The 26,227-nt window shown below is 45.5% G+C and overlaps 12 protein-coding genes across 12 annotated transcripts; 7 read left to right on the top strand and 5 right to left on the bottom strand.

Moving 5' to 3' along the window:
- Positions 1-275: 275 nt before the first annotated feature.
- EYB26_005704 (uncharacterized protein) lies at positions 276-764 on the bottom strand (the record flags this gene model as incomplete). Its single annotated transcript, XM_054264987.1, has 2 exons — positions 276-443; positions 516-764. 2 exons carry the CDS (start codon positions 762-764, stop codon positions 276-278), a joined length of 417 nt encoding a protein of 138 aa, XP_054120962.1.
- A 4,509-nt stretch (positions 765-5,273) lies between these two features.
- Positions 5,274-6,851, bottom strand: EYB26_005703 (uncharacterized protein; the record flags this gene model as incomplete). Its single annotated transcript, XM_054264986.1, has 5 exons — positions 5,274-5,650; positions 5,706-6,223; positions 6,276-6,321; positions 6,374-6,692; positions 6,747-6,851. 5 exons carry the CDS (start codon positions 6,849-6,851, stop codon positions 5,274-5,276), a joined length of 1,365 nt encoding a protein of 454 aa, XP_054120961.1.
- A 1,139-nt stretch (positions 6,852-7,990) lies between these two features.
- Positions 7,991-8,815, top strand: EYB26_005702 (uncharacterized protein; the record flags this gene model as incomplete). The annotated part of the gene is made up of 1 exon (XM_054264985.1): positions 7,991-8,815. The coding sequence occupies one exon, from the start codon at positions 7,991-7,993 to the stop codon at positions 8,813-8,815; it is 825 nt and encodes a 274-aa protein (XP_054120960.1).
- Positions 8,816-9,496: 681 nt separating this feature from the next.
- EYB26_005701 (uncharacterized protein) lies at positions 9,497-9,975 on the top strand (the record flags this gene model as incomplete). Its single annotated transcript, XM_054264984.1, has 3 exons — positions 9,497-9,670; positions 9,732-9,818; positions 9,874-9,975. The coding sequence occupies 3 exons, from the start codon at positions 9,497-9,499 to the stop codon at positions 9,973-9,975; spliced, it is 363 nt and encodes a 120-aa protein (XP_054120959.1).
- Positions 9,976-10,120: 145 nt separating this feature from the next.
- EYB26_005700 (uncharacterized protein) lies at positions 10,121-11,153 on the bottom strand (the record flags this gene model as incomplete). The annotated part of the gene is made up of 2 exons (XM_054264983.1): positions 10,121-11,061; positions 11,117-11,153. 2 exons carry the CDS (start codon positions 11,151-11,153, stop codon positions 10,121-10,123), a joined length of 978 nt encoding a protein of 325 aa, XP_054120958.1.
- A 492-nt stretch (positions 11,154-11,645) lies between these two features.
- EYB26_005699 (uncharacterized protein) lies at positions 11,646-12,947 on the top strand (the record flags this gene model as incomplete). Its single annotated transcript, XM_054264982.1, has 1 exon — positions 11,646-12,947. The coding sequence occupies one exon, from the start codon at positions 11,646-11,648 to the stop codon at positions 12,945-12,947; it is 1,302 nt and encodes a 433-aa protein (XP_054120957.1).
- A 792-nt stretch (positions 12,948-13,739) lies between these two features.
- Positions 13,740-15,567, top strand: EYB26_005698 (uncharacterized protein; the record flags this gene model as incomplete). The annotated part of the gene is made up of 5 exons (XM_054264981.1): positions 13,740-13,836; positions 13,898-13,961; positions 14,020-14,399; positions 14,451-15,020; positions 15,074-15,567. 5 exons carry the CDS (start codon positions 13,740-13,742, stop codon positions 15,565-15,567), a joined length of 1,605 nt encoding a protein of 534 aa, XP_054120956.1.
- A 532-nt stretch (positions 15,568-16,099) lies between these two features.
- On the top strand, positions 16,100-17,151 carry EYB26_005697 (uncharacterized protein; the record flags this gene model as incomplete). Its single annotated transcript, XM_054264980.1, has 3 exons — positions 16,100-16,157; positions 16,215-16,291; positions 16,354-17,151. 3 exons carry the CDS (start codon positions 16,100-16,102, stop codon positions 17,149-17,151), a joined length of 933 nt encoding a protein of 310 aa, XP_054120955.1.
- A 537-nt stretch (positions 17,152-17,688) lies between these two features.
- Positions 17,689-18,199, bottom strand: EYB26_005696 (uncharacterized protein; the record flags this gene model as incomplete). The annotated part of the gene is made up of 4 exons (XM_054264979.1): positions 17,689-17,773; positions 17,848-17,930; positions 17,996-18,050; positions 18,189-18,199. 4 exons carry the CDS (start codon positions 18,197-18,199, stop codon positions 17,689-17,691), a joined length of 234 nt encoding a protein of 77 aa, XP_054120954.1.
- A 299-nt stretch (positions 18,200-18,498) lies between these two features.
- Positions 18,499-19,579, top strand: EYB26_005695 (uncharacterized protein; the record flags this gene model as incomplete). The annotated part of the gene is made up of 3 exons (XM_054264978.1): positions 18,499-18,600; positions 18,680-18,923; positions 18,981-19,579. The coding sequence occupies 3 exons, from the start codon at positions 18,499-18,501 to the stop codon at positions 19,577-19,579; spliced, it is 945 nt and encodes a 314-aa protein (XP_054120953.1).
- Positions 19,580-19,921: 342 nt separating this feature from the next.
- EYB26_005694 (uncharacterized protein) lies at positions 19,922-22,189 on the bottom strand (the record flags this gene model as incomplete). The annotated part of the gene is made up of 5 exons (XM_054264977.1): positions 19,922-20,317; positions 20,790-21,242; positions 21,305-21,439; positions 21,490-22,068; positions 22,130-22,189. 5 exons carry the CDS (start codon positions 22,187-22,189, stop codon positions 19,922-19,924), a joined length of 1,623 nt encoding a protein of 540 aa, XP_054120952.1.
- Positions 22,190-23,385: 1,196 nt separating this feature from the next.
- Positions 23,386-24,369, top strand: EYB26_005693 (uncharacterized protein; the record flags this gene model as incomplete). The annotated part of the gene is made up of 4 exons (XM_054264976.1): positions 23,386-23,388; positions 23,908-24,000; positions 24,073-24,257; positions 24,330-24,369. The coding sequence occupies 4 exons, from the start codon at positions 23,386-23,388 to the stop codon at positions 24,367-24,369; spliced, it is 321 nt and encodes a 106-aa protein (XP_054120951.1).
- Between the last annotated feature and the right edge of the window lie 1,858 nt (positions 24,370-26,227).

Here is a 26,227-nt window from a genome sequence, read left to right as displayed (position 1 = left end):
AAGTCATTCATTCGCCAGGACGTCTGCATGAAATTCAATATCTCAGGATTTCAGCATCCCAGGATGCCGAAACCCCGAGTCCTGCCTGAGCAGCCACGACCGGAAGATTGACTAAAGGAACGCTGAAATATCAGTGAGAAACGATTTATCGAGACTCACTGGAACATTTTATATTTGAATATAGCAGTGCCAAAGGAAGTTATCCCCCACCCACCCCCGACCCCTCCGGTGCAGGTTTCTTTTAAGATTATGTGCTTCAGTGGACGTTTAGAATACTAACTCTGTCGCTTCACGCTGAGTATGGTATAAGGGGGTATCATCGAATCGCCCGTCCACACATTTGGCGGACGTTTATCCAAAAATTTAATATCATATTTCATGACCATAGTTGCGATGATCAACTTGATTTCGTGGCTTGCGAAATAGCGACCAGGGCAACCATGCTCGATATAATGTTAGTGGGATTGAGTAATCAAATTAATGCAGAAAAACAGAAAGGTATCGCGGAAATATACTTGGCCATGTCCGAACGGCAGGAAGTTTTCGCTCGTTTCAATAGTAGGGGGCATTGGCTGTCCTGTAGAAGGATTCGAACGAAATGGGTTGAAAGTGTTCGCATCCCGATATGTTTCTTCATCACGATGCATATGATGCATATCGGCGGCAATCTTTATGCCCTTGGGAAGTGATACGCCGTTTAGCTGGATTCCATTCTCAGCTTTTACTTCTCTGATTAAACGTATAATAGGACCTGACAAGCGCATGCTCTCACGAAGGACATTATCAGTAAACTTCAGGTTGTCCACGATAGGTTTGGTCCATTTACATTGATTTTACTAATAAGCTGTACCAATTTCCTCTTTCATTACGTTGAAAACATCAGGCCGCGACAATGAATCAAGCAATATATCCACCGTTGTAAAGGAGGACATGTGGATGCCTGCAAAATTCATTATCATCAAGCGTGCATATATGGTTTCTGGGTCCAATTCACGCGGGATTTAGAAGCGAATAGCCTCCTGTACAATCCACATCGCAAAGATATTATGTTTATTTGAGAATTTTCCATAGATAGCCATTCTCATTTTTGCCTCTTCCAGATAGCTATGAATTAAAGGCATCGCATGTCCCTTACCGCGCCAGTATAAGAACCAGCAAGGAATGGACAGAATCAGGCCCACAAGTGGCTTCGCCCAGCTTGGGAACACGCGGATAATGGCTGACATCGTATAGATGCTAGCCACGTAACGTCTGGTGTTATCCAGATATCTCTGATCAGCATAGAGAGGATTACCAACAGAGATCCTATTGAATGTACGAGTCACTAGCATAAGTACCGTATCCCACAATTCAATACCCTGCTACTAGTCCAAGACATCTGATCTTTCTTTGAAGAACTACTGTAATATATTAGTTAATAACTATATAACTATTAGTTAACTAGTTAACTAGTTAACTAACTAGCCCTGGTGAACAGATTTATAATATTAAGTCTCTACACGAGCCCAACCCATAACGAAGCTCTGTAGAATTAAAAACAGCAATAGACTGAGTGAGCACCGCCATATTTACGCTGTTGTATGTTTTCATTTGTCTCATATTTTCACTTTTTTTTTTTGCTGGATGAGCAGAATTATACGGTGCCGCTTTAATTCCAGCCTGGCTAGGACTTTTCTTGCCTGGCTGCAATGGCTGATCCTGAATTTTTTTTTTCGAATTTGCCGAGCTAATTGAAATATTTACACAGAGTCTTTCAACATGTGACGTTGTCATGTTTACTTCGGCGGCTATCACACAACACCAGACCAATTTGTTAACTAAAAGAAACTGGGCTTTCTTTATACTCAGTCTGCGATCCGCCACGGTTACACAGAGTTGTGATTATTAGAAACGCCACAGAGACCATCATATATAGACTCAATTTTTACATAGTTAATTCAAGTCCAAGAGAATGATAAAACTACACTCCGATCTTCGACTACATTCACAATTTCTGCCCTGTTAAGCTAGCTACTTCGCAATGTCACACGGTACCTCAGTCTACTATGTATGTAGGTGGCCTTATAGACGCTTACCTATCCTCACCCAACACAGTAAAGATGGTAGCGTTTAGGATCAGCACACTTTATTTATTCCCAAGACAGTCAGACAAAATGGATATAAAAACCTTAAAAAGAACAAACTTACACCTGTATGCCGGCACTATGTGTATAAGTTAGCCTCAGAGTTTAATAAAGAGTGATGATACTTTACTACTTACAATATCAGGTTCATTTTCACAGTGAGTAGTACCATTTGTACACTGGGAACATTTCTCTACGCAATCACACGCGCTTGCAACAATTCCAAAAAAGATAATAATAAGAGGGAGAAGTTTCATGGTGGACCACATTATTATAATGGTTCAATAATAATTTGCTGACCTTGAACGGATTTGAAATGTGAACGTGTTCAGGCCAAAATATATCTTTATTGGGCAGCGCTCAACGAGAAAACTAAGCATGGACGGGAGAATAGAAGACTAGGATCGAGCTGAGCACTGAAGCCATATATATATAGACATCAGACATGTGAACTCATATCATCATGCTCCGGATATCCCCTTCTAATACTATCTTTTACGTACCAGATTCAGGCATGATCCATAAACAAAGGATAATGTCGGAATATCAATCTTATGACTCGGCGCTTCTGCACCCGGTGAGCAGAAGCTGGCGTGTACCGGTACGTGCGGAACGGGATTACCTACCATTATCCCTAGCGCATACGCGGCAACCTCCTATATAACGTAATTCACAAGCGAACCGGCCACCTCTCCCGAAAATAACTCTCTATATTGATTTCAAATCACAATTTCTTAACCACATACAAATTATATACAAAAAATTAACTACTAGTACGATTAGGACATCGATTAATTCTATGTCCTTCAACACCACAACCACTGCAGCGAAATTGGCGGCGTACGACTGTTTGAGAAGCTGGGAGCTCCGGCTCAGCCGGAGCAGTAGGACCAGCTTGAGAAGCCTCAATCTGACCTTGTACGAGCGCTTGAGCTTCTTCTCTAGTAATCCCTTGCTCAATAGGTATTTGTTTCTTAGATTTTTGGCGTTTTTGCTTCTCCTTTTCATGCGCGGCTCGTAAATCATGGTTTTCTTTCCGTACGAATAAAAGATCATTCATTGTTGTTTCATAGGCTTTTGACATTCGCATAATTGCTTGATCAATCACTTGATTTGGGCTTCCTGTACTCTCACTTATACGTTTTGTAATTGTAGTTGACTGGCGTACAAATTGGCGTATATTTTGAGGGGTTTGTAAGCAAGATGATTGTGTATTGCTTGATCGACTTGGAGGAGGTGTTGGTGTCTTTAATTGAATATTAAGTTGTTGAATAACTCGATCTGGATTAAAAGGCAGTAATCCGGTGGCTGTGAAGCTATTCCGAATAGTTTGAGCTTTATATGCCACCGTACGAGCCTGCGGAAATGCTGTTAAAAAGTCGATTTTGTCAACATGATTGAATCCAAGCCTTATTCGTTGCTCAACAACCTGCCCATAATACTGTTTTAAAACTGCAAAACAGCCAACATCAAGAGGCTGTAATAGATGTGAAGAATGAGGTGGCATGCAGATTGGAATAATATTATTCTCAGTGCATGTACGATCAAATTCTGCAGTCAAATGGCTTCCATGGCCATCAAGAATCAACATTCTGTATGATCCCATTGACCGGCCATTAATATAAGGAATAAAATGGGTTTTAAGCCATTCTAATCCAATTTGATCTGTAGTCCAGCCATTTTCACTAATATTGATCTTCCAATCACTTGGTAGATCATCAAACCAGCCCAATCGTACATTTTTCTTTGCCTTGAAAATAATGTATGAAGGAATAGCCCAACCAGTTGAATTTGTTGCTTCAATTGCAGTCACCCATTCTCGATTTCCAGGTTGTAAAAGCTTTGGCCGAGCATATCGATCACTTCCAGTAATAACCTTTGCAGTTGCGCAGAGTCCCATAGCAAAGCCAGTCTCATCAAAATTGTAGATATCTTCTGGTAAGATCCCATACTCAGATATAGCAGCTCGTACGCGATCAAAATGTTCTTGAATTATCTTTGGATCTTCGCATTTGGCACGTTCGTAGTTATATTTCCTTGCAAATTTGGAATCAATCTCTGGACGGCGTTTAATCAGATTGGTCACCCAATTTTTTCCAACTTGTGGTTTGCTATGTTGTAAAAGAAGATAATTGACCATTTCTCGTACAAGAGAATGCCGGGGAGGTAATCCACGTCGATCTAAATCAAGAATCCATTTAACAAGTGAATCCTCCTCAGATTGAGTCAATTTATGGTGGTTGGCGCGTGTAATTTGTCGATATTGTACACCTTTCATGCGTTCTTGAAGAGTCGTACGAGGGATTGTATAGATTCTAGCAGCTTCACGAATACTGCGAATTCTTTCATTTTTTAAGTCGGAAATAGCTAATTCGATCTTTCCCTCTATCTGAGCGGATTTTAGAGGATCTTTTTTGCGAATTGGTGGCATTTTGACGCGTTGAAATATGAAGAATCAATATAGAGAGTTATTTTCGGGAGAGGTGGCCGGGTCGCTTGGGTGGCCGGTTCGCTTGTGAATTACGTTAGTTAGTTAGACACCCCATCCCCCTACGTTTCTGGGGGATAGTCATTATAATATATACGAATTCGTGCTTATAAGCAGGCTCACCCCCGTAGGGTCGTTGGATTGCCCTTACTACCGTCTATGCTTCGTGATACGGACCGTAGTTAAACCAACAGATAATGACGGGAGTTCCCAGAACAAAGCCCTAAGCCGTGGACTGTCACAATGGAAAGGAAGCTTTAGACAGGCCGTATGATGGTAGGAAGGAGAATAGAAATATTTTTGCTATCTCTGTTTAGAATTTCTTTAGTGCTAATTAACTAGCGCCAGCCCATACCTAGGGATTACTAGGTATTGGATGGTACCCATGCTGCCAACCCTGCGACCTCACATAGCATTAGCGTGAGGGTTAGATAAACGCAAAAGTATGTTTTTATTTTGTTCTTTCTTATTTCTATCTTTTTGCTGGATGGACAAGATATTTACGGTGCTGCTTTAGGTTGGAGTTAAGTTTCGGGGGAAAAAATGGAAAATGGTATTGAGCAAGGCTAATAGAGCACAATGTATCAATCATGCATGCAAAGAAGGAAATAAACGAGTGGACCGAGGATGCAAAATAATACAATCTACAAGGAAAGATCGTCTCAGTTGCCATTGACCTTCTTGGGAGCGACAACAGCACCGTTGGTGCTAACCTGTGGCATCTGCGCAATCCAAGTTGGAGGCGCGATGCCAGTCTGTTCATGGATAGTGCTAAACAATGGGGGCAGAGACTGCATAATGTTGCGAATAGATGCAGTAGCATCTGCTTCGCCGGCTGCAGAGCCGGTGTTCCAAGTAGTGATCTTGGGCTGCATGCCGTTGACGGCGGCGGCGTTGGCTTTGGCCAGACGCTCGTACATGCCGGATTCGATCATCTTTAATTGTAAGAAGCCTTGAGGGCCGCCGAGGGTGTCGACCATGGCCTTGTAGGCTTTGGCGGTCTCTTGGATACCTTCTGCTTCACGCTTCTGGCGGTAGTCTATGATTGTTACGTTAGTCTTGGTAGCAACGGGTCAAAGGGATGGGAGACGTACAGGATGCATCAGATTCCATCTTCTGCTTGTAAAACGCGGCATCAGCAGCTTTCTGCTCCGTATAAAAGGTAGCATCGGCCTTCTCCTGCGCCGACTCACGCGCAATCTTGCTCTTGGTAACATCCGTTGCACGCAGACGCTCAAGCTCCGTCTCCGCACGCTTCGACTCAACATTCTTCTGCAACTCCGCATCTCGCATCTCAGTCTGACGCTGAGCGCCGATCTTGGCCATACGAATATCCCGCTCCAATTCAATCTGCCGGCTCGTCAATTCTGAATCGGCCTTGGCCTTTTCGGCTTTACGTTTGGTTTCAAGCACGGCGGTCTCGGCATCGATTTTGGAGATTTCTTGCTTTGTGCGACCTTTCTTCTCGGCTTCGCCAATTTCACCGCGCATGCGAGCTTCAGCGACGTCGATCTTGGCTTGGTTGAGAGCGCCTTCGTGGGCCTTGCGGCTGAGGAAGGCAAAGTATTCGCTGCCTGGGGTATCTTGAAGTTCTTTGACGTTGGCATTGTAGCTGTAATCGTTAGCTTGGAATATTTGAGCAAATGAAAGTAGGTAGAGCATACATTCGTAGGCCAAACTGCTGCAGTTCGTTCTGGACGTTCTCGATGACTATGTCTATGGTTAGACAAAATTGAGATTGGCGAGTGCTCGGAATAAATACCCTTTGTCTTGAAAATCTGACGCTCCTTGAAAATTTCCTCCATGGTCATACTAGACACAATGACACGAGTCTCACCCTCGATGATACCCTTGACAATGTCCTGCACATGATTGCGTCGAGCTGGTTGATTGATTTCATTCTTTGGCTGGCCGGTTCCATCCGTATTTCCAGAGAGTAAGAGAGCGTATTTCTTCAAAGCGTCCATCTCGTTGTCGGGACCAATAGTAAACACAGCTGGAAGTGCGAACTGAAGCTTCTCGAGTGTCATAGCCTGGAGGTTCAGGGAGAAGTCAAAGGGCATGACCGAAATCCGGGACATCTGAACGAAACGTTAGCTGCGGGTTTGTCTTCCAACGCCGGGCTAGACACGCACCTTCTGCCATGGGTACACCAGTGCCTTTTTGCAGATACGTAAATCATCAATACCGGCACCGGTAATGACGAGATACTCGTTTGCGCTGGCAATATAGTACCGCATTTTGACTGATTGTGTTTATGAGGTTGGAGAGAAAAGTGTAGAATAAGTGAAAGATGCTAATGCTGGAGTGTTGCGCTTTGTTGCGTCCACCAATGTTACACTGATGAATGGCTGGTTGGAAAAAACAGTATCAATGTAGGAGACATCAAGGTCATTTTATACATGACGCGTAAATCCCAACGCAGCACATAGCCTGGAGGGATATTCTCATGGATCATCGCCAACCCTGAGCCAAGACGAGGCAGTCTGCCGGGGCACCTCCAACCATGGCAGAATGAGGCTGAAACTTGTTCAACATGGTCATCAATTATCGAATCACAGCGATCGGGACACTCCGTGCATATTCGAACTCTTGGATTCCCTATCGTCTGGAGCTAAGTCCTGTTTCTGCCTCACACTATTCTCTAATTCGGTCTGGGGAGTTAGTTACACAACCTTCCCCGCTTGTACTCGTATCCTCTCAGCATAGCAGAAAAGAGTTGTTCAACCATTATTCGTCAATCGGCAAGGCAGTGCTTCCTGCCGAGAGCCACAATGAGACTGTGCTGGCTGTATTCGGCAACGACGAGGGTTCATTGGGCGTCGGCTTCATCCATGTCTTTTCATTAAAGTTCACTGCGGCTGTTAATCGAATCCTCTTTATCTTCCGATCGACAGCATTGGGCGACAATCGTGGTTGTGGCTATGTGCTGAGTTAGAGTTGGGATGGCACACATGACCGAAGGCTAAGAGAAAGTTAGTCCTTAGGCAGTTAGAGCCGGGCGCAAGTTTCGGGGGCCTACGGGTATCACGTTGAGGCTTACTGGGAGAGTTAAAGTCACTAACTACAACACCCTGACTCGCGCTTATTTCTGTTCAATAAGTTAATAAAATGGCTCAAGGCTGACTTGTTCGGCATTCCGGCAGAAATGCCTCTTCATGCGAGACTTTGACTGAAATTGCCGGTAAATCATGCGGTGATTTCTTGGCCTAGTGCTACTTGATGATATCAGTTTCATTGTGTTACAAACACTACCATCACTAACCCCATACGCAAACATCGCCTACTCTTCTGCCAAAAAAAAAAAGCCCTCATAGCAGAAGGTAGAAAGCTACTCTCCCACCTTCCATTTAATTAGGGTCCTGATGGAATACTGACCATGTCAAAATCATCATTTAACCCACAACCCGAGGATCCTGTCCCCTCATATGAAGAGAGTACAGGATCCTCTACTGCCACTACTTGGACCCCAGCTACCCTCCACCAACAACTGGATGATACCCGACTAACTCGCGTTCGCAACATCCTATCAATCTACGTCGACCCCCTTCTTTCTGTGCAAGGTGCATCGGGTATCTATAAGGCCATCTTCCTGCTCGTCCCGTCAAACGTGGACTCGCTACAGCGGCAGCATGTAGCGGATTACTTGTCATCATACTCACCACCAAAGGAGCCAGAAGTGGTAGGATTCTCAGCCATGGATGTCGTCAAACTCATCCGTCTCAAGGGGGAAGAGAATACAGTGGAGTTCTGGAGACAGCCCGCTGTGATGGAAGAGTTGGCGACGAATCTGCGTATGCGACTGAAGCTGAGCGGACACCGTGTTGAGGAAGACATGCTCGAGTCACCACCACCACCACCACCACTACCGCCTCCAACTACAGTGCAGGGGCCGTCTACTCCTGCAAAGGAGAAAAAGTCAGGTGGATGGTTCAGATCCAAGCCAAAGAAAGCAGAAATAACTAAGTCGCTGTGGGAGACCACGGCTCCTTCTGAAGCGACTATTATCGATCAGAAACTGGGCTGGCGGGCTACCCATGAGGGTCTTCCCAGCAATGCCCTCAATAACAAGCCATTGAGTAGAGGTACGGTGCGCGTACTAGTCGAGTGGAAGGAGATTTGTCTTCGAGTCGAGAATGCCGTTGGGCTGTATGACACTCAGAAGGGGTTCGGAATTTGTCTGTCTGTTGAGGTTGGGGCTTGATTAGACGTACACTTGCCCCTTGATGGTTAATAGTAGATCTAAACTTTGAGAAATGGCATCCTTCAGAATTGCACCAAATTTTTTACCGTAACATCGTAGAAGTACTGTAGTTTGACGAAAGAGGGAAACAACAAACACAATGGGAGAGATGAAGCAAACAGTGCAAACACCATCTCCCACCACAAAATGCGAAGACGACGGAGTATTCTCCTTTTGTCTTTTGATATTTAATCAATACACCGACAGTGAATCTGACACTCTGACCTTTTCGACCTCAGAATATCCAAGGTAAGCCTTACGATATATCCTCTTGCGTACAACATCTGGTTTAGTCGAGAAACACATGTTGTCCCTCCACAGACAAGTCTTCTCCGAAGTGCGGGACAGTGCATGTGATATAAGCCGCCAAGCTACATCGATGGGTATACGGACAACGGGGACTTTCTGGGAGTTGTCTGTTGTTTATTATCTATATGCCCCTGGACACTGTTGTTCCTCTTTACTTCATCATCCATGAGTTCTGCTCTCGTCAACAATCTGAACAATATGACATCATGTTTTTATACTTCACCTTCAACCCCTCCATCACCCCTATCCATCGACTGACATATCTTTTAAACACCACTTTCTTTCAAACCATATATACTGACTCGCTCTAGATCCTAATTCCTACATTTCATCATGCCACCAGCATCCCCCTTGGCAATCGCCACCTCCGCAGTGCAAAGACTCGTCAAGGAAGAGGCATCCTACCACCGCGAGCTCGAGCAACAGACAAAACGCCTCCAGAAGCTTGAGTCAGAGGGCCCAGGCGATAACGATGAAGGGAACCATGCCTTTTTGATAAAACAAGAGGTTCGTATCCTGCTATCATGTTTATATATTGTTACAGTTCCTGATTTGAATATTTGTACAGCGCCAAGCTGTCGACGAGACCAAGGCAGTATTTCCAATGTTGAAAGAGAAGATTTCGGATTCTGTTGCGAAGCTTGAGCATTTGATCGTGAGTGTTTTCCAGCCACCAATCCTGGGTTTAGAGTGCTGATAAAGTGCAACAGGTTGAAGAAGGAAACAAAGGAGATAATAGCAACGTCGAGCAACTCACTGCTGCCAAAGAGGCGATTTCATCAGCCAAGACTGCTATGAGAGAGATTGCTTAAATATGTGGAAGTCTGATAGAAATGCATGAAATTCCACTTGCAGATTTGCCTTGTCAACCAAACGCCTATGCTAATACCATGCCGTCCATCTTGATACCAACCCTGGCTAATATACAACAAAACATAATATCATGTCGAGGATATTTCAGGTAGTGTCCATGGTTTCTTCCCTTTCATCTGCTTCCCCCTCTTCCAACTCGTCCACTTCTCCCTCGTCCGTCATATCCACATCCTCACCCTTCTCCTCAGACATCGAAATCGACTGTCTCAACGGCGACGCTGCACCCGCCGTCTCTGCCTGTAATCTGTCCGTTTGCAACTTTAGGTTTGAAGCAGGAGGAGCAGAATCCTCCGACTCTGGCCGCGGAGAATTAACTCCACTAACGCGCCCCTTTGTCGACGACTCATCCTCATCTCCTCCTTCTTCATCACCTTCCAGCATCCCCTCCCTCCGCTCAACTTCCTCTTTCTCGTCACGAATCAAGCGACGTAATTGCATACCTTCTTCCACAATACGACCAAATTGTTCCCTCCGCTCGGACCACGTCTTTGCATACTCTTTGCTCTCTTTCTCTAGTTCCAAGATCTCGGCTTGTAGTTTCTCCAGATTTGATCTTTGATCTTCGCGCGGTCGGAGGAGGCGGTTACTCGTAATCTTTTCCGTGAGATTATCATATGTCTTGCGCAAGTTGAGTGTGTTTTGGGCAGCTTCGAGTTGTACGCGGAGCTCAATGGTGTTGTCTCGCACATCCTGCGCGGTGGACTGGATACGGAGTTTTTCGGCTGCGTATCGCTCGCGCTCTTTTTCGTTGTTTGTGAGTAGGAATTGGATGCGTGCGATGCTACTCTCGAAAGCGGCAAAATCTAGGGTCACTGCTTCTTTGAACTGGCGCCATTCTTCGATTTTCCTCTGTTGATGGGCTTCTGCGGCGGTGGTCTCGTCTTCTGCATCGCCTGATTCTGGGGGTGGTGTCGGTGGAAGGGAGAGAGGAGAAGTTATGAAAGAGTCGCTAGCTAGAAGTCGTTTTGTGATGCGTTTGAATGGTTTTTCCTCGACGTTGAGGAGGCGCGATTTGTGGAGGGCATCTGGTGTTGTTAGTATATGAAGATTAGACTAGCACACACGACATATCAAATTCACCTTCTTCCTCTTGGTTCAATAAATTATAAGATGACATAGTATCTATCACTTCTTGCGATCAAATGGTTGTTGTAAATGTAGGTGAAGATCCGATGAGGTTGGAATTCCGTGTTAGCGTTGCGGATCTTCCTTAGTTTGTTGCTTCCTTGGAGCTCGCGCCCCACCAAGCTTGTCCTTCTCTCTTTATTCTTCCCTGTTGTATACTCCGTGACGCGACTGGAGTTCTCCCGGGGGCTGCTCCCCATTGTTCGCTGCTGTTATTTTATTCATTTTCCTGTCGCGGCATTGACTTGTCTTCGACCATCACCGCTCATTGCCGATCGCGTGCCGACGTTTCGTTTCGCTGGTTGAAGGAAGCTCCCCCGTTCCCCAGCCTTATCGCCGATGAGGAGGTAACCAGTGAATCGCATCAAATCACCCTCGATTTTCCGTCACTATTCATCAATGGCTGCAGGCTGCTATGCCTTTGGAACTGTCAATTTCAATTCCAACTCTATGATTGAGTCAAATCGATCGATCAACATTAATCATGGCGGAGGTAGTCTCGGGGCTCTTGGTGGGCCAACGGTTCAGTTCACTCGAAGAATTTAAATCGGCCATACGCAACATTTCCGTCCGGCAGCATTGGGATCTTCGAGTTGTGCGTAGTAACAAGAAGAGTGTCGTTTTGGGTTGTCGGTCATCGGTCAATTGCTACTTTCGCGTTGTGTGTCGTGCAAATAAGAATGCAACCTATATTACGAGTCTACAGGATACGCATAGCTGTCGACGGAATCTGGCGTCACCTGGTTCAACGCCGGCTCGGTCAGAGGCGTCGCATGTACGGTTCTTGTTGAATGAGATTCCGAAGTTGTTTGACATGAAGAGCAAGATTAAAGGGCAGGATGTGGTGGATGCTGTCAAACGGTATCATGGTTATGATATTTCAATGCGACAAGCACAGCGCGCTTTGACTAAGCTACAACCTCGACAGTCGAGAGGGGGCCATGCACAGATGCCTGATCATGAGGACCACGATATTACACATGACCAGTCGTCGTCAGTTCGAGTCAATAACGATATATCGTTTGATCCTTTGGCAGACGACCGCTGGCCTGAAAATGGTCTTTCTACGACGTTAATGGAAGATGATAGCATTGATCAAGACGAATCTCCTACAGAGACGACATCTGCCGCAATGGTTCGCGTGCAACAGACCAACCCATCTCTAGCAATGCCACATCACGCTCAACCCGGGCCTTCTGATACCCGGTCTCTCTCAGTCTCAACAATGTCTCATCATGCCTCGCAAATTGCGCCTCTTCAGCCAAGTGGACAAGCTTCATACGTCCAACCTATCCAACTACCTGTTCCTCCTAGTCCGCCCAAAACGCAAAATTCGCCATCACTTCGCCACCCTCATCCTCAGTCTCACCCACAGACTCGACCACAACCTCCTCCTCCGCAACATCAACAACCAACCCACACAGGCCATCCAGTTGCCGCTCAATTAGTGCTTACAAATTTCAAAATCGAATTTACATGCACGTCATGCGGTGCCTTGAATCAGAGTTTCTTCCCGAATCAAGGCAATGTGACGGGCAATAACTACCTCCCTGCAGCGCACAACATCACCGCTTCTGCTCCCCCAGGCGCTCCTCAACCATCAAGTGCTACTAATGGCCGTTTGTCAACAATGGACGGAGTCGCAACTGACACTACAGCCAATGCCGTGGCGGCAGCCGCTGGGTTTGGAGACACTGATTATCAGGCCAGCACAACTTCGCATGGTCGTGAACTACCTCCATGGGGAAGCGGACTAGACGTCACCATACCTCCACCAAATACATAATACAACCACCCATATTCACACGAGATGATACAGTATTACAACATCTCACCCTCTACATAATCAACAAAAGACCGTTCCGTTCACGAGATGGCGTGTCTATATACCACACGGAACCTCAACTTACGAATAACGAAATAATCAGGGAAAAAGCGACAGCGATAGGAATGGATATCAAGGACTGGACTGGACTGGGAGTTTTTATTGCCATTTTTTTTTTCGTCTAATTCGATTGTGTTCATATTGCATAGTTTGATTGCGAAAATAGGGACAATTATCTTTTCGTGGCGTTTCTTCGTGTTGGATTGTTCATGTACGCTTCCTTGCCTAGCTCTTTTTCGGTTGATGGGTGACTTACTTCGGCATTCCTGGGAATATATTTTTTTGAAGAAAGATTGCACTGAGTCAAGATTGATCGTAGGTATCGGTGGTTATTTCGTAAACAGACTTATTTGGTGGGATGTGCTCCAAGCCCTAAACCGCCTTGGCCATTCTTGTGAGTATACAAAGATAATAAACACCGTCAAATGTATGCGCTAGCGGCTAGCTTCAATATCTGAGGTATCCATTCTGATGAGAGTGATTGGAGGGAGGCTACAGAGCTGTCAAACTAGGCGTGGACTTCGGGTTACGCCCTGCATACATTTTCTTTTTCTAGTCCTGACCTTCCCCGCGACTGATATCAACAGTCCCAATTCACCTCAACTCATTTCAGTTCTAAGATTGATCTAATCTTTAGTGCTTATGCTCATGATTTGACGACAGTTACACTCATTCTAGAAAATCATCCTTGCAATGGCTGATATTAATAGTCTCGTCATTGCAAGTGTTATTGTTGTGCTTCTGTATCTCTTGTTGTCTATTGGCAAGAGAGACTCACGCCTACCTCCTGGTTGTGAATCCTTAATAAGAGCAAGTTCATTTGGCGTGAAATGACTAACTAGATAATAAAGGACCACCAACCCTTCCAATAATTGGGAACATTCATCTGATTCCTAAAGCACAGCCATTTCTTAAGTGAGCCTGCCGACTGAACAATTCAGAAACTTGAAATAAAGAGTAACAATGAGTATAGATTCACTGAACTCTCTAAGATCTACGGTGGACTATTTACCCTCAAAGTTGGGCCAAGAACTCTAGCCTTCATCACTGACAGAAAGATTGCTCGCGAAATCTTTGACAAGAAAAGCTCTATCTCCAGCAACAGACCCCCGATGTACGTGGCTAATGAACTCATTGGAGGACACGATCATCCTCTTATTGTGCCCTATGGCATGAAATGGCGCACAAATCGAAGAATTTATCATAAACACTTTACCGAGAAGGTTGTTGAGAATGATTACATGGAGATTGTACATGCAGAGTCTGCTCAGATGCTTAGGGATTTTGTGCTTGATTCTGAACATTATATGGATCATCCAAGGCGGTTTGGGAATAGTATCATGACTAGTATCAGTAAGTCTGGTCTTGAATTGTTTTGCGTAGGAGATAATGCTGATTCAACAGTGTATGGTGTGCGAGCATCCACCGTCGATGCACCTCACATGTATCGCGTTTTTGACACCATCGAGCACTTTGAAGAGATCATCCAGCTCGGAGCCACACCTCCAGTTGACGTCTTCCCATTCCTTAAATACATCCCTGAATGTCTGCTTGGAAACTGGGTCTCACGAGCCAAACACGTCAAACGCATCATGCTAGCCACCTATACTGCTGGCATTGATCATATCAAAAACCGCAGAAAGAGACTTGGAGCTCGCAACACGTTCATTGACCAGTTGCTTGATGATGAGAAGTTGGGGCTCGGTACTCATCGACTCGGGTTTCTGACAGGTGCGATTACAGAAGCTGGCTCGGATACGACTGCTACCATGATATTGTGCTTTATGCAGGCCATGGTCAAATGGCCCGAGTTTCAGCGCAGAGCTCAGAAACAGATTGATGCCGTCGTAGGCGAGGATCGGACACCGACCTGGGCTGATTACAAGGATCTTCCGTATGTAATGGCTATTGTCAAGGAATGTATGAGATGGCGACCTGCTACTCCTGCGGGGGTTCCACATTATCTTGATGAAGGTATTCACCCCATGTCCTCAGGATATTAGTTTTGTTCATGCTGAGTGGGATAGATTACTGGATCGACGGCAAACTCCTACCCAAAGGCACAACTCTGATCCTCAACGTTTGGGGCATCCACCACGACGAAGCCGTCTTCCCCGATCCAGACACCTTCAACCCCGAGCGCTACCAAGACAAAACCTTACTCGCCGCGCAATACGCCAATTCATCCGACTACGCAAACCGTGACCACTACGGCTACGGAGTCGGCCGTCGCATCTGTCCCGGCCTTCATCTCGCAGATCGAAACATGTTTGTCGCTATGGCAAAGCTGCTTTGGGCATTCAATTTTGAGAAGTTCATTGATCCTGTTACGGGCGAGGTCGCTGAGCCTGACTCGGATATTGTGACGGGGTACGACAGTGCCGGACTTGTTATGGCGGCTCATCCATTCAAGTTAACTATTACACCACGATCTGAAGCGAGATGTGAGACTATCATGCGTGAGTTTTCACAGGCTGAGAGCGACGTGTTTGCAAAGTACGATGATAAAATGGATGAATGAACCGGTGTTGGCTGAGTTTGGTGAGACCAGCGAATTCCATTTCAATCCAGCACCTGAGTTCAATGATTAGAAGCTCTCCATTATAAGTGAATGATAGACATCCCGTTAGATATATATTTATTGAATTGTGTAAATGGTAGACTGTAAAAATTGTTGTTGTTGCTGTTGCAGTTGTACAGCATCGAACAAACAGTACAAACACTCCGAAGATAAGATAAACCTATCGTATCGACACATGATCTTATCTGCCACGATCCACCGCCCCCCAGCCTGCCAGCATGACGATCAAGGTGATGAAGCCTCGCCGTCTCGAATAATCTTCTTTGTCTATTGCAAAGTGCCCTCGAAAAGACTTTCTTCTATCCAACGAGATTTAAACATACCTGTTTTCATGTTTCGATCATCACCATCGCGTTGCCTGTTTATACACATTATACCACCTTGATACATCCTCCGAAAGCGTCGTGTTAATTGATCCTTATCCTTATCAAAGAAGCTGAATATTCCATGATCCCTTGATCCTTTTGTCAGTATGCCGGCGCGGTCACTCCTTGCGATGAGCACAAGGGTTGCTGTGCAGAATGTTCGAAGTACGTCCCTTCCACTTATTATACTTGTTTCAGTGGATGTCGAGCTGATGTTGTTAGGTCTGACGGATATCGGGAATATCCCGTACTCGCTGGCGAGGCCGTTTCTGATCAAAGTCGAGAGCCCAAAGCAGTTGGTCAGTTTTCTATGGCTTCTAAAAGACTGATCGAGGCTTGAGCTAACTAAACTGGTGAACAGCGAGAACTCGAAAAAAACTCGCCGCACATAATGCAAGACGACCGCGAACTCTGGCTAGAGTTTATCAAACGCGACATCCCCCAATGGGAACAATACGACATCCCCTCCGAATCCGACTGCTGGTACGACATTTACCGCGACCTACTGGACCAAGTGCAACGCGAAGTCGAAGAAGGCGCTCTCCAACTTAAAGAAGCAGTCGACAAATTCTATTCCGACAAAGCCAGCAATGCAGCTGTTCTGGTGCAGGATGCGAGTCATTTACCCAAGCCAAAGCGGAGGTTTCATGCCAGCGGCAATACAAGATCGGAGCCGAAGAAGAATAGTATTTTTAGTAGTAAGAGGAATAAGGTGCTGGCTGTGCCGACGCATCAGTTGCATAGTGGTGCGTCGAGGATTAGTCGTGTGCCGCAGTGGTTGGTTGATGAGCATAAACAAACACCAACTACACCTACGGCGGCTGCGTCAAGACCGGCGTCCAAGGCTGCTACCAGCGGTAGCGGCGGACATGCTCAAAAGCCATCTGCACCAACAGTGTCTGCTCCTCGGCGACCTATAATAAAGCGACCAGTTTCATCTACATCAGCGAATAGTGGGACGAAAACCGAACCAGCTCCAGGCAGCCGTCCTATCGTGCCTCGGAAAAGAAGTCTCGACGGATTATCAGGTCGTGCCGAGTCAGCTGGAAACCCGCCTGTTCGCCAGTCACCAATGTCACCTGCTGCGAAGCCTCTTGTTAGGAAGCGGCCTGCCGCGAGTCAGCCGAATATATTCATGCCAAAGAAGCGGAGAACCTGATCTGAGCATTTCTCAAGCATTTATTCACGCATCGGATTTGAGCGTTGAGCAAGATTTGGTCATGTTTCATGTTGCTATGTACAATCATTTTCACTACTTTGCATAAGAAGTTAGCGTTTGCTTCATACATCTTGTCATAGATTGGAGTCTTTTGGAATCATGGACTTTGCACGGGGTGCTAGATTGATATCTTTTGGTATACGTCTACTTGGAACTGCATATATCATGTTCGTGTTGTTTATAGTCATAGTCATCTCCTCGAAAGAAAAATAGGAACTTGAATCCGCTTTCGTTCGAAAAGAGTATCGGTCATAACATATCATAAGTGTCTAGTACAAGCCGGATTGATCCGCATCATGAATAAATAAAGCGAATCAAATGCAAGAAGAAAAGAAAAGAACGCCATCGCCCAGTCACACATCGCTATTCGTGCCATCTCCATGTATCCCTCCCAACATTGGAATAGCGTATGCCATGCTTCAGGGCAAAGGGGTATGAGCGGTGATATGTGAGGATGTCCTCCCCGAAAATGATGCTTTATTGTCCACCACGCAAAGCCAGAACCAAATGCAGCGTCGCGCCTCCTTCGAGATTATATTCGGCGGCAGTCTTGTCGTCGGCCCTACACGATGATAATCAGCCTCAAGATCCCCCTCTGCCGTCTCTCTTCATGAACGACAAAATTAAAGAACGTACATTTGCTTCCCGCCAAAAATCAGACGCTGCTGCACAGGCGGAATACCCTCTTTCTCTTCGACGCGCTCTTTTATTCTCGACACCTGTATGATCATCATTAGCGCGGTGGCGGTTTCGGGGGGTTGTTGACGTGATGGTAACGGCGTACTTTGTAGTCTGACTCGATATCGAGCTCAATCTCCTTGCCGGTAAGGGTTCGGACTCTGTTTTGTAGATGTCAGTTGGTGCTGTAGGTGGCGTTGGTGCCTGCGTCGCATCAATGACGAAGAATATAACATTCCCCGCAGTGAGGTCACGAACGATAGCGCGCAGAGAGATGAAGCAGAAGAGGGGAGACTTACTTGATCAACATCTTGAAGATATATTCGATTTGTATTTGAGGCAAAGAAGAAGGTAAGAGCAGAGATACGAGAGTCTAGCGATGTGGTGTTGGATATGAATGTATCAAAATAGTTAACTAGTGAGTGACAGTGAGGGACAGATCTGAAAGTGGGGTCATCCATTGATAGGTCCGATTTATCTCCGCGTTGACTCGGACTATTTCCCCCTATTTCTCCAATACGTATTTACGACATCTTGGTGATTTCTTCCTGTATATATTGCACATAGATTTGATATCAAGGTCAAAGACTGATTACAACCACAAATAGCATGGCGGCAATCGTGTTCGAAGATCTTTCAGGGACAGCGACCCCCGTATCGGAGAGTGATAATCCCTATCAACCTTTGATCGAGTCCGCGAATGATGATCCAGTATGTGACTCACTTCAATTCATTCTTGACATTCAGTTTATAGAGCCATCTAGAGACATCAATTGACAAGATGAGGTAGGTAGAAATACAAGCCCGCTACACAACCCATCGCACCACCAGGACTGGGTTGCAAAAATCCAAGATCCTAGATCCATCCTTTTCTGAATGGCTGATTGATCCCATTCTCGCAAAGCTAGATGGTCCAAATAAGGATCCGGCGTTCAAGGATGAGAGGAACTGTATCGTGTTTTGGGGTCGGCCTCCGCAACATATCCGCGATATGATTGGGGAAATTCAAGAGGGGTTGCGCAGCGTTGCTCCTGGTAAGTTTACAGTCAGTCTATGGCATTAACATTAAAGTAAACTAAGTCGGAGGATAGATCTGTGGCTCATGCCTCTTCAAAACCTGCACATCACAGTCCTAGAAATAATCTTCTCTGTCACTGAGCCGGAAGTCAACAAAATAGTCTCAACCTTAGTGCAAGACGGTGCAGCAGAGAAAATCGCAAACATAACTCTGCAATACCGACCTCGACTCGTCAAGCCTATGATCAGCTATGATGCAGCTGCCATAGCACTAAGTTTTGTGCCCGCTGCTGGAGAAGGAGAAGGTAAATCTGTGGATGATGATAAATTCACATACCATCATCTGCGGAGAGATGTATATGACAAGGTTGTTGCCGCGGGAGTCAAACCTGGTTCGAGATATGCTGTTCCATCGGCGCATCTTACTATAGGACGATTTATAAATCAGAACGGTTTTGTTTCAGACGGCTCGTTTGATCGTGAAAAGGTGAAGAAGGTCATTGAGAAGATTGAGGAGATCAACGAGCAGCTGCAGAAGAAGTATTGGCCGACGGAAGCGGGAGTTCCGGAGGGAGGAGAATGGACGATAGGTCAAGAGAAAGGTCTTGATTTTCGGAAGGGAACGTTGTGGTATGGTGGTGGAGAGACTGTTGTGCTTGGGAAGGGGCACTGATTGCAAGGAGTTTGAGATTACGTACATACAAAAGATTCAAGTTAGAACTTATATATAGTTGTGTTCGAGATCTGTTGAGTTATACATAGACAAAATCGAAATGCCTCGTTTAGTTCGATTAATTCCGCGGTAGGAAGTACATATGGAAAAAGGAGGCTTGAAGTAGCAACCTGATTTATGTTAAATAGTTGATTTGTGAGACTGGACTCAAACGCATATGCCGAATCCGGACATGGGTTATTTGTAAAACCAATTGAGGTGGACTCACATATCAAGTCACAATCATCAATTTCAAGCAGTTAAACGTCCTCATGTGCCTGTTGCAGTTTTGTATAAAATCATTCATTTGTTTGATACATCGCGTTTTCTAACTTCCTCACTAAGACGCCCAACTTTGTCGTCCAACGAATAGACCTTCCTCAATAGACGAGCATACTGTAGTAGTAAACCCCAGGCATGGTCCTTCCACACCTGCATTTCGGACTGCTGGGCGCGAATTTTGCCTTTTAATGACTCATTCTGCTTTGCGTATTTATCGAGCGCGGCCTTTAGACCGGCAATTTCGGCTTTAACTGACTGATTCTCGGCAGTGTGGCTATGGGATCTTATGCGAAGAAGATTGATGTGCTTCTGTATTTTTCGGGTATAGACATTGTGTATCTCCTTGATATCATCCGATAGGAGCCGGATATTTTTGCCATATCTACCCATGGTCTCCGAGGCATAGAGATTGTTGCGCTGCAGGAGTTCAGTAGTGGCCCTGAGATTAGAATCATGAACTTGGGGTTTTCTCCGGAAGACCACACTTAATGCTAAAGATTTGTCCGTGGGCACTGGAAGACTACAAAGCTTTGTCTGGATGAAGATGTGGTAGTGGAATAATTTGCTTTATCGCTTGGTTTCCGAATCAACTTCCAGACAAAAGCGGTCGTTTAAAGGGATCTGGCACAGTCATTCTAAAGTGTCCGTCAAATCCGACTTAGAACTATCTATATCATGGTTCCTCAATAACGAAATCCTGAAGGCCATCGGTAGGTCCTGTTCTGTGTAACAAAACAGTCCGAATATAAAGGACAAGCTCCGAGAAAGATTGCGTTTTATGGTCCGGTGTTCCAAGATAAAATGACGCTCTTTCTGCCAATATTCTGACCTCCTCCATACAGCGAAGCCTGTACTCCAAGCACAGTGTTCGTTGTTCTGACGTACATACCGGGGATGTAGACACTCGTTGCAAGAATTCTAAAACAAAGAATGATACTCGTATCCGCCAGTTGACCCTGTACATGATTGAACCGCGATACAAGGAATCAACCTCCATCGGATGGTTTGTATCTTTTCCGGGGCTGTCGTCATCGTGTGCAATGCGCACTGGAGCTTCAACTTTATTTTCGGTAATGAAACTCTTATGACTGAGAGGATAAGTTGCTTTCTCAATGTTATCCATATCTTGCAAGATAGATTCTGAGCTAGAAAGCAACTTGGCATCAGTGGCTTCATTGAGTAGTTTCCGGATTCGACTGCACTGAAGCGCACAATGGTATGTGAAGATACAAGTTCGAAGGGGCAAATATTCGGACGAATTACAATGATCAGCGATCTCATGAATCAGTGTGATAGACTCGGTGATGTAGCTTTCCTCGCCAGTTCTGATGGCTTGTATTTGCTAGAGAGTGGGATCAGTAATTTGAACAATAGTAATGATAAGGCGAAGGCAATCGGACTAACAAAGCTGTTGAAAAAGAGCAGGTACAGGTATCTTCCATCCTCCGTTGCATAATTCTCAGAACCACGCAATCGAAATAAGTTGATCAGACCTTGGCTGTGGATGTGCCATCCTGCATTCGTTGGGTCGGCGAGAAACTGCGCTCTTTTAGCTAAGAGAAATTGCTCATTTGAGTGGAGGATCTCACCTCATAAAGTCCAAGCACCCATACAGTGAGCAGAGTAGTGTTTGTTCTGCACTTCTGGGAGTCGCGAAGAGTAGAATTTACTGCTGTAAGAGCATTCCGATATGCTTTTATGCGCTGAGCCAAAGTGTTCTTTGAGGGATTGGTCCTTGCTAGAAAGGTATATCCCACAGCATTCAAGGCCTTGTAAAGGGGAGATTCATGATCATTCTGTGAAATTATATTCGAAATAGCATTGAGCATAGTCAACGGCATATCAGCAGATATCCTCAATCCGGCCAAAGCCAGAGGTATGAAGTGGTTATCCCAGTTCTCGGATAACTGATCGTGTATCATAATTTGCTTTCGATAAGGCGAGAGTCCTTTTGCGGAGGAATCGAAATCTTCTTGCTTTTTGAAGGAGACACCATTCTCTCGTTGTTGTATTTGCTGTATCTGTTTTTTGCGGCGGTCTTTACTTTGATTGTCTGGAAATGAGATTAGGGTCTCTGTTCGAAAGAGCACATCGCTGTCCTTCCGGTAGCCCGAACAAGACCATCTTTTTCGCAAGCATTGGCCGCACTCTGGATATTTAAGATCGCACTAATATGAATCAACATCAAATATGTCGAGTTTGCGGAACATAGATTTCAGGTTTTCGCACCTTGATGCGTCTTTTCCGGCATGAATTGCAGTCACGACTTGGTCGGCCTATGTTGGGCATCTCTACCCGCCTTCAATGTTGTCAAGCAGTTGCGCCTCTACCCCGTTCTGTTGATACTCGGACCAGATCCGATGTGTAATCCGACATTGATGTTATACCGTCATATCCCAGATAGTAGATCCGTGATGTTCTCGGATATGAAATCAAGTCCGAGGCAGCTAAATCGGCCGAGGATGCTGTGCCCAAGCTGAAGATGCTGAGAAAGATACACTTTGACATCTTTCCGCACCCGCTATACCTCTTCAGGTCTGGAAGGAAGTCTTTAAGTCTAAGTCCACTATAACCACCAGAAAAGAAAGGTTTTTGAGAAAGGAAAAGAAGATTTAGCAATATTTTTAGAGCGATGCATGAAAGTGCAAAGCTGACGATGGTCATGTCGAAGCCAAGATTAGCGGCAACCGGCCCAGAAGATTGAGGGTAATAAGCTTAACCCATGGCTTAATGTCATACAAGGTATAGCCTTGGCGACTTTCTTCCTGACAGTTCCTGTTGTTATGCGACTATATTTCCACAGATTTACCGGTACTGTGGTACATCTTGAGCTTCTTTGTGGCCCTCAAAGTCTACGTCGCCGGAATTAATCCAATCGTCAAGTTTCTCACATTCAAACTGATATCTTGGTAGGTTCAAAACCCCACAATGAACCAAGCCTGAGATGGACTATTTTCTTTCTAACCAATCTAGATCATTTCCTGGTCCTTCGTTCTACCAGCATGCTCAATGAATCCACCCTGTAAACATTGATCTTCTAACTCTGATCATTTCCCATCTGTATGGACATTGTACTGCTGAGTGTGGGTGTTGTTGTATACGCCACATGCTCTGTTTGTAGAATCTAAGAAGAAGAAGAAGAAGAAGACAAAACTCACTTGAGAGGCCAATCAACAATTGAACAGCAGTACCGAAATTACTTGCAAACTGAATGAAAGTTGGGGAACGGTAAACAAGTGCCAAGACTGGATTCTAAATTAGGTCTAGCTTACGCGTACATAATCTAACCGTATGTAGCTAGAAAAGTATCACGTGAAAAGTCTTGGCCTCTCGCCTGATTAGGGCTAGTCTCTCTTCGGGTAGGGCATTAGCCCCCGGAAAGGCACACAATTAAGCCAATTTCTGTTATCCTTCGATTGAACGACACCACTCGACAACATCAACCCCGACCATCACGAAGCTGCGCTCCGGTCAATACCGCCAAAATGGTAAGAATCCATGCTCTTTTGTGATGATATTTAGCGTGTCCTATTTTGGAGAAAAAATAAATGGAAACGGGCCACATGATTTGGATGAAATGACCACACGATAAACCTGCGATACGCCGACCCGAGAACGAGCAGAGAAATGAACGAATGCCAGCGCCTCGAGATGTTACTTTTCTTTTGAAAATTGCAAAGCGATCGGACTAAATACTATTGATTGCGTCTTGAGATATTCAGTTTATGGAGATTTTTCTTGAGTGAAAAGGCGGTGGTTTGAGTGAATACGCACCACGCAGAATCAGTCAAAGATCGTTCGCACAAACGACAAGCATTCCATTACCAGTCGACCACGGCCAATTTTCCCGTTTACAATCGAGTTGACGATAAAAAATAATCGCACATGGAAACGACGTGGAATCATCTCATCTATATCTGTGGCCTGTTTAATAAGAGACGGAATCTGGACGAGCTATAATTGCACACAATTTATGCCACAACATATGCTGATCGGTTTCCCCGCAGGTCAACGTTCCTAAGACTCGCCGCACATACTGCAAGGGCAAGGAGTGCAAGAAGCACACCCAGCACAAGGTCACCCAGTACAAGGCCGGAAAGGTTAGACAATCTCCGCGATCGACCGGCGAACGATCCTCGTCGGAATCGACCAGAATACTGACTATTGTATAGGCTTCCCTTTTCGCCCAGGGTAAGCGTCGTTACGACCGGAAACAGAGCGGTTATGGTGGTCAGACCAAGCCCGTCTTCCACAAGAAGGCCAAGACCACCAAGAAGGTCGTGCTCCGATTGGAGTGCACCCAGTGCAAGACCAAGGCCCAGTTGGCTTTGAAGCGATGCAAGCACTTCGAGTTGGGGTATGTATTATCCGGAACTCACCTGATATGCGATATTCGGAGAACCATATGCTAATTGTATTTCTTCTACAGTGGTGACAAGAAGACCAAGGGTGCTGCCCTCGTTTTCTAAACGCGCAATTGAAAACGAATGTGCACGAAGCAGGGAGTGGGTTTTACTTGGTGTTTGGGTCTTTTTCCGATTCAAAGTCAATTTTATTTATTCTTTTTCCTTTGTCACGCCTTTCCGCTCTGGAGAAGAATCAAAATAAAGAATAGGGGGCTATGACTACAAATATGTTGTCCTCGTCATGCAATCAACGTTATGGCAACGAATGAATCAAAAATGATTGTAATTTCTTCTTTGTTCACTGGCCTTGCAAAAAAAGATCAAGGCAGGAAGGAAAGAGGAAGCAGGGAATTGTCACATAGACAACAATAAAATTCCAATACTTGATAAGCAAGTAGCTCACTGAGCCGTAGACATTTTTTTTTTAACCGGACGGTTTAGGTCAACCACACCATCTAAACAACGACAGTAGATTTCTTCAATATCTTATGTTTCAAAGGCCTTATTCGCAGGATGCATCTTTTACTATTAACGTCAGTCTCCACGCCGCCGAAATCCAATTTATGCGACAAGGCAAGCTTGACAAGACTTGCTGCCAAAATCCGACTTTGTCACCCACATCGGAGCGAACAGAGCGAAATTCTCGCAGAATCACCACAGCCCCAAAGTGTTCTCAGTCCTATACGTACCCTTGGCTACTTGCCTGCCAGAAGACGTGGGGAATTTTTTTTCACGTTCCCTGGAATGTGGGCGGGAACCACGTGTTGGGCCCATGGCTCAGATATGGAATTGTTATCAGAACCAAACCTGACATTGTTTATGAAGATAAAACAAGATATTGTTGTAACTGCGGCTCAAATCCCTCACTTTGAAAGGTTGCCAATGCAAGTAAAGTGGCTGTAAGACTAAGGTCTACCGGTTTGGGCAAACATTCAACTTACGCGGAGGACTGGCCGTCACCGTCCTTTGTGCCCGATTATCTGCAGTAACTCTAGGTTTCTATGCCTATCAAGTCGGTGTGTGAACCGAGTCCCAGTGAGAAAGACTGGCCAGTCACTGAGAGACAAGCGGGCACACGATGGCCAATCTGCAAGAAGAAGAGGAGTTTCACGAATCACGGCATGTCTTGTTGCTTGCCGGGCCACTAGATATGTTGATTGCGTGGCTGAGCCGCAGACTAGCAAGGCATAATCCTCGCATCACACAAATAAGGCTACGTTTCAATTCCTTCTAGAAAAAGTTTCGATAGTCAATAAAGATACTACTCCGTAGGTTAACCGGATTTAACATTTAAGAAAGAAGTGTTGCCCCGCTGTTGTTCATACTGGAGACCGAGTGGCCGAAGCCAAGTTTGACAGCAAAACCTTTCCAGTGCGGCTGACTGTCTCTATATTCCCTCGACGTCATTATCGGAAAGAGTGACCACAGCCGTCGTCCTGTGACCTCACGTGCTTTCCTTGCTCGGTGTCACTCATCACTTGAGCCAACCTCTCTTTCCCTCCGTCCACCCTCTTCATCTTCTGCCACCCATCATCATCATCATCAAACAGCTTCATCCATCCCACAAATTTTCGGCTTACTGATCATTCTGACTCACGGCTCAGCCATCGTCATCATCTGGCGTGCCGTTGACCCCACCATCATCTGGCCCACTCCTCTCCTGCAACGCGGGACATTCTACTTAGACTATTCTAGCGTGTGTCTCTGTGGCCACTGACCGGCGGCCTTGATAAGGCTTGCTTTTTCTTCCCCTCCCCTCCCTGTCTTTCCGTCAACATCATACCCTAATTTTCCGCCTGATTCTTTTTCGGTCTCTGGTTGAGCTTTAAAATCCTCAACTTCTCTTTTACTAGAAAGAGAGAAAGACTCAACAGATTCCCCCATATCAAACCCACAACACATACAACCAATAGGCACTCAG

This window comes from Talaromyces marneffei, chromosome 4, assembly GCF_009556855.1.
Source record: "Talaromyces marneffei chromosome 4, complete sequence".
NCBI classification, from domain to species: domain Eukaryota; kingdom Fungi; phylum Ascomycota; class Eurotiomycetes; order Eurotiales; family Trichocomaceae; genus Talaromyces; species Talaromyces marneffei.
The sequence above is the reverse complement of the archived record's forward strand: the minus strand, read 5'-3'. Positions and strand labels throughout refer to the sequence as shown.